Source organism: Corapipo altera, unplaced genomic scaffold, assembly GCF_003945725.1.
Source record: "Corapipo altera isolate COAL_440 unplaced genomic scaffold, ASM394572v1 53, whole genome shotgun sequence".
NCBI lineage: Eukaryota > Metazoa > Chordata > Aves > Passeriformes > Pipridae > Corapipo > Corapipo altera.
This window is the reverse complement of record NW_020884900.1, coordinates 3,108,052-3,115,329: the sequence shown is the minus strand read 5'-3', so window position 1 is coordinate 3,115,329 and position 7,278 is coordinate 3,108,052. Positions and strand designations below refer to the sequence as shown.

Below are 7,278 nucleotides of genomic sequence, written 5' to 3'. Positions count from 1 at the left end.
ATATAGGGAAAGGAGATTAACAGTTCTGTTGCTCCTATCCCAGGTAAGAAAACCTGTTAGAAGAGAGCTCTGGGCTCCTCTCCAGGGCTCAAACCCAGCAAGCCTTTCTCACCATGACACTGCTCCTCTGCCCACACTGCCCGATACCTGAGCCCCAAGCCCCACTCCTGCTCTTTCAAATCCTCAGCAGACCCTATGATTGCTACTTACAGCACACTCACAGCTTCTCTTTTCAATTAAGGAGATTTATTTTATCTTTGGTTGTTCAAAGATACACAGTTTACACATAGTAAAAAATATCTTCCTATAAACAATTACTTCTTCCAAAAGCAGAAACAGTTTGAAAACAGTATTCGGAATTTCTGAAAACCCTGACATTTATCTTACATAACCTCAAACTTCTAAATTTTGTCTAAAATTCTTCAAAGCAAGAGTGTCCTTGGTTGTTATCTTTTTACCAAGCAAGAAAACATTTTAGCCTCTTACATTAACTAAATGACCCTTTACATCAGCATTCATAACAACCAAGAAAGAAAATCACCAAATTTCACTGTAGCAAACAACCATACACACTACAAATGCTTAAGCACAAAGAAGGAAATGCTTATATCAGCTCTTCCCTCCACCTCTATTCTCCCCCCCTCCACCCCAGGCTCCTAAGACCATTACTGACAGAATTAGAGAGATGTAAATATTATACAACAGCATTTGAAACTTTGAGAAAAACTTGAGTAATGCCATTTCTGCAGTGGAACCTCTGGCTAAGGAATGCACAGCTGCCGAGCAGATGTATAATTTCAGCATTTAGATTCCATTATTTCAAGGGGGATTTTTTTCTTACTAGATGTTTTCAGATTTTCTATTTCCATCTGGTTTTTGACCTCCCTCAGTTTAGTCCCCTCTTCTCTGTTTTAGTTCATTACACCAAAATAATTTTCTAAATTAGAAACATCTCGACATTTAAAAACTTGTGAATTTGGAGAGAGGTGGGGGAGTGAAACAGGGCCAGGGGCGGAACAAAAACAGACAGTTCAACAGAGGTTTGGGTTTGAATAAAAACTGTCCTGTCTGGGTCGGGTTTTATTTTGCAGTTCCTGGTTTAACCCAAATTAGCGAGTCCCTAACTGCATTCCTTCCCTGAAATTTTAAGAGCAGAAAACTGAAGAATATCAGCTATATGGGAATGTTTCTACACTTCACCAGAGCCCTCTGCCATAAACTTCTGAGTAAAATAACATTCCAATTTTTGATTCTCTTTAGAGTTCTAATAAATTAATTGTAGTTTTAAGCTCAAAAAAACCCCAAATGTCACCATGTACTAAGAGAGCTTTACAAAACATACAAAGATTAGTGTAAACCAGTATCAGTAAAGAATTTATTAATGTTAAAGTAATAAAATATTTTAAAACATATACATGGAGTTAGCATTGTTTAAAAAAATTTCCATTCACCTAAGCAAAGTAGAAAGCTAGGGCATACAATATTATGTCTTAAACTTCAGTCCACACTAGGAGATTTAAAGAAGAATTATCCCTAGAAGGACCATTGGTTCAGCTCAGCAAATGTGACAGATTGGACACTAAACCTACACAATTTTTAATTTCATTTCAGGCTCACAGTAATAATTTGCCTGGGTGGGAAAGGGCATAATCTTCAATCGTAATGAATGGCATGTGCTTCAGAATACTCCTGCAGAAAATTTTCCATAGGATATTTTCACAAAAAGAAAAAAAAAAAAAAAAAGATTGTGAACTAGTAAATGTGGAAGATAAAATTAGAAAAATACATCTATACCTTAAAACAAAAAAAGCACCTTTTTTTCCTGTGAGTTTTATTCTTTGCTTTGTCTCCAAGAAAGGAGACATTCAAAATAAGTTTTAAAAAAATACTTTAAAGTAAAACTTTCCCTATCTTCTAACAGCAGGGACATTTCTGCCCAACACTCAGTACCACTACTGCATTTTTCATTACTGCTAAAATCCCTTCAGCAATCTGGACAGAAGAAGTTTTGGGCACTGAGTCTAAGAAGGGCTGCACCTCATTAGCTGGCAGTGCCTTCCTGTGCCCTGCCCCAATCCCCTCTTGTAATTAACTCTCACTTGTCCAAAGCAGTATCTGACAACTGCAAGGCCTGTTCCTTGGACAACACAGGAGGGTGTCTGAAACCTTCTCCAAGGCACTCTGTTACACACTAATTTCTCTTCCACACAGAAGGACATGCAGCCAGCAGGAGCACATTTTACACAGCTTTCTGGTTTTCCCCACTCACATTTCCTGTCACTGAGGTTCGCTCTTCCTTCTTCCAACAAATCACTCTTGTTCTCATACTACTCTCCAAGTTCTTTCATTCCCAACATAGGGGACAAGGGGATGATACAGTTCTTCATATTTCCAATACCCATTTTTCCTGCTGAACGATTCCTCACAACTTTTTTGTTCATGTTTCCTTTTTAAACCCTCTGTAGCCCTGCACAAAAACATGGGACACGGCCTGTGCCTCTGCCTGACCACTGCACTGCAAATTTCCAACTGAACACAGAATAGGAAAAAGAATGATTAATTTAGGAAAAGATATCTGAGCTTATTCACCGCTCCCATATCCCTGAAATTCTGGCCCTGAGCACATAATGTACTAATTTGCACAATAAATCTCATTAGCAGAGTATTGATTCTTTGTGTAAGTGAAATCTCTGATGACTTCAGTCCTCCAAAGTCATCTGAGCTCTGGCCACTAGTTTCCAAACAAGTTTGGGACCAGGCTCTCACAGAGGAAGTATAAAGGCCTACAAATGGTTTTAGGTGGTGTTTTCTCAAATCAAGAAAAAGTTCTTAGTAATTAACACTATGAAGACAAGAGAAAAGCAAATGGCTTCCATGATCCAGGTTTATATCCTGGTACATATCTTCTGAGACTTTGATATTTCTTTAACTCATCTATGCTACATCTGCTTGCATTTTTATCAACCAAAACATAGCAAGACTGACAGTTTTCTGTTTAAGATGGTGAACTGAGGGAATATAGACAAAAGAATTGCTAGTTGCTTCCATATTTTATGCTAATAAAGTTGACTGAAGCCATCATGTAATACAGTGCCTGAGGAGGCACTGTGAAAACTTAAGTGATCTTTAATTTTGTAAAAAGCATTGCTGCTGTTATGATGTGAATTATGCTACAATACTGCAGAGCTGAATGCACAGACAACTCATCACATACTATAATTGCATTTAAACCTGCTATATTTTCCTCTGTATTTGGGGGGAGAAGCAAGCATCAGAGCAATCAGCCACATGCTGCAGGTATGCACCCTGTGAACTATTACTACACAGCTTTTTGTCTTATCAAAACATTTCAAGTTCACACCCTTCATGCTACTCAGAGCACTCTCCCCCCTCCCCAGTGAAGAGTCACCTGTGAATTCGGTACAGAACTCAGGTTCCAGACTCAGACGGTGACTCACAGGAGAGCTCCATCGAGGCAATCACTTTCACTGCAACAACAGGTGTCACTGCAGAAATTCTGAGGCAGTAACACACCCCACCTTCAGTAAGGATTTGTTGTGACTCCTCCTTTCACTGTGCCTATACGATCTGTGAATATTATCACAACCATGGAGTTTATTTTCCTACTCTAATACTTGTTTTGAATTTTGCTAACCTGACCATCACAAAACAGTAGCAATCCTGACTGAAATGCACCAGAACTCAAATGAAATGGGATAGCAACTACAAGGCACCTGTCAGAAAAATGGCAAGAAATCAAACTATCTGGATTATAAACCTGAAACAGAATGGCCATATTTCTCACACCATTTGTGCACAGCTGAAACAACTGAGTCATAACCAGAAACCTGTGCATCTTATCACTGCCACAACATGAAGTTCTTCTCAACATATCAAATACACAACAACCTGAAGTGCTTCACTGTGGTGAACCTACAACAATGAATTTCAAAGTATACAGTGAAGACTAGTAGAATAATTGCTTTGTTTTGCTTTGGGGAGGGATGGGAAATGGACATCAAATACACCTAATATGCTTTGTAAACATACTCAGTGAGGTGCTGGGAAGCCAACTCACAATGAAGACTATCCTGGCAAGTTGGCAGCTTGTTCCCTAGTTGATTGCCTTGTCAGTGGTGGGCCAGCTACTTGTTTTATCAAACTAAACCTCTTGGGATTTACACACTCTGAGTACCATGTACTGCACAGATGTTGCTGGGCTGAATCCCTCACAAAATAGCTATTCCACAGATCTTCTCAGGAAGAGCATTTCGAAAGCTAAAATCACGTTTTCTGTAAAATGAAGAAAAATGAGGTGACTATTTCAACTTTTTACCCAGTTCCAAGGATCACCCCGTGTAGTCTCTGTACTACTGTTAAAGGACATCATACAGCCAGTTAAGTTTTATATTCATTGTCAGTTTTAAACGTTTTTAAGTACAAGTCAAACTACTTTCTGCCTGAGAGTAGCAAGCCCTCAACAGACTTCACAGCAGCTTTTGAGGGACTGCAACAAAACCAGGCAGAAAGCAATCCCACTTTCCCTTTAAAGTAACAAGCATCGTGGAAGGCACAGAAGACATCATGGCAACGGGGAACCATCAGCACAAGTGTGGTGGGGCAACTGCAGAGGGTTCTGCAGATCTTGAACAAGAAAAAAGTGGAACCCCTGAGACAGCAGCAGTGAAAAGAAAAACCTGCTGTGAGGCACAGTCTGTGCCCACCCCCAGTCCTGCATTGGGGGAATGTGAAACAAATGAAGCAAATGAAACAAGGCTCCAAGTATTCCATCTGTACCCACACAGGACTCTGATGTCACATACTTTTAAATTACTGAGTTCCTTCTGTCATTTATTTGCAGACGACAGTAAGATAAGAGAAGATATCTTACAGTAAGATAAGAAACAGAAGATAAGTGTAGAAATCCCAGGAACTGAAAATATGCCCTCGTTTTACTGAGGAACCAAGAAACACCTGATGCTTTCCTAGATATCCAGAGAGAAAGGACAGATCTTCAACTGATGCTTGACATAAGCAGGGAGAAACAAACACTTGTAAAACTTTCCCTGGTCTCACTCATCCATCTACTTTTCAGCAATTTACCAAAGAAGTTACTGTGTTAGACCTTCACCTGCCCTTGGAAAGAGGTACTGTCCTCATCATAAAAGTTACCAGCCACAATGGTCAACAAGAAAGAAAAGGAGGGAATCTTTTCCTTTGGTCTGCTTGCTTTTAAGGGCTTTGGAGGAGGTGGGTTTGTTTCTCTTGGAAAACCTGGCTATGGCAAAATCAGTGCAAGCACTGATATTTGTTCTTTGGTCCCTTCTGTGAAGGGGATGTGCTCAGATCCTCCAATCTACATGTTTGTGCCCCACCACACCTTGGAAGCTCTCTTTAAGAGAGATTCCATTAATTTAGACATATTAAGGATCACTGTTTTCACAACCATTTTTTTTGTTTTTAAATACTTAGAGACATGGTTTAGTGATGGACTTGGCAGTGATGGGTTAATGGCTGGACTCGATAATCTTAGAGGTCTTTTCCAACCCAAATGATTCTGTGATTCTATGAAGATACCCTGCACTGACTTTTTGTTGTAAAAATGTAAGTTAATAAATATGTAACAAGTAGTTTCCTACTTTTTTCATATTCCATAACCACAGAATATGTATATTGCTTCTTGAACAAATCCAGTATTAGCATAATTCACAATTCTAAACCCAAGGAAAATAAATAAATTTTTTTTTAAAATCATCTATTATCTGCCTGCCTTTCAGGACTCTGGGAAGTAGACAAAGCTATTCATTGCTTCTTCGAAATCTTTTCCCCTTTGCAGTGCAATACTCCATGGCATTTCACACCAGAGTAATGCTTATCCATTGCAAACATATGTCCATTTTGGAAGAAGTCAGCAGGCATTGTTTACTGCACATCTGAACAGGCACCATATTTGATCCCAAACCAAAAATTTGTTAGCCCTGACTTGGAGTAGTTCAATAAATACAACTACTATAAAAACAAAGTTATTACTTTGGTTATATCACTTACACTTTAAATCCTTAATTCCTAAATGCTGGTATCCAAATAAAGCCCATGTACCATTCACACACTCTGCCATAGTCAGTATTTTTGATTCTCGTAACAAAGCACACAATTTTCACTGTGAGGATCTTGCATGGCAGTGTCCAAAACACTAGGACTGGGGACCCATGCATTGACTTCGAGAAATTCTGAGCTCTAGCTCCATAGTGAAACACGTATTTGCTCAATGAATTCCCAGTAACTTGCTATTTCAGGATTGCGATTTACCAACAGCTTTCTGCTCTACCATGAACAGGGGCTCAAACAGGTGACATGCAGAGCTCCCTTTCAAACCAAAAGTACTTCACAATTGAAGGAACAAAAATAATTCAGCCACACATATCCATTGTCCCTGGAACAGAGCAGCCAGCAGGGCATTCTGAGGACTGAGTTGAATCGTTTCCAACCAGAACTCAAAGCCTACCAGGTTGTATGTCTCTATATAAATAAATATAAAATACACATACACACACACTCTCTCCCCAAAACGTAAGAAACCTAAGAAAAAGTTACAAAAGGAACTAAAGCACAAGAACAAAAGACCAATACATTGCCAGCACGAGTTTTATCCAGAGTGCTACAAATGCCACAACATGGGGTATTTCTGGCTATGGACTGGACAAAGTCTCTGAATGTACATCGACTCATGTTAACCTTTTATTATTCCGGGACTAGGTTCTACTACAAACCAGGCAAGCCTTGCAATTCAGGCAAGTCTTCCTTGCCTACCAAAGCAGCTTCTCTATCCCTGCAGGTAACAGGCCTGAACAATCCCTAGTGCACTAACTCGATAAAAGAACGCAAAGATAATTACCTGTAAGCAGAGAACAAAATATGTAAATTCGGAGGGAATCAATTTACACTGGGAAGAATCATCACACTACTTTTGACACAAAGTAACAGGCGACTGCTGAAAGGAAATACCACAACTTACTGCCATTCCCTGCTGCTGAATTCACTCTTAATTTTACCAAAACAACATCAGAGGGTGTTTGATTGAAAGGTGGTAAAAAGCCATTCATGCTTTTGAACCCCGTTCAATAGATTTTGTAATCAGTTATGAAAACAGCGTTGTTAGCCGGTCCTCAACAGCACCATCTTTCACTACCAAGGTACGGGCGAGAATTAGGGCTTATTATTTCTTCAGACGGCTTTTTGTTGCACGCCGGTAAAACCCGACTGGGAAAGGAGGCGCCC

General features: G+C 39.5%; 1 protein-coding gene across 1 annotated transcript in view; it reads left to right on the top strand.

The window, feature by feature from the left end:
* Nucleotides 1–5,180: 5,180 nt before the first annotated feature.
* Nucleotides 5,181–7,278, top strand: part of LOC113950190 (collagen alpha-1(I) chain-like) — a 9,616-nt gene continuing 7,518 nt past the window's right edge. The window contains exons 1-2 of the mRNA XM_027649689.1: nucleotides 5,181–5,250; nucleotides 7,126–7,193. Coding sequence (XP_027505490.1) covers nucleotides 5,181–5,250; nucleotides 7,126–7,193 — 138 coding nt within the window. The remainder of the gene's footprint in view (nucleotides 5,251–7,125; nucleotides 7,194–7,278) is intronic.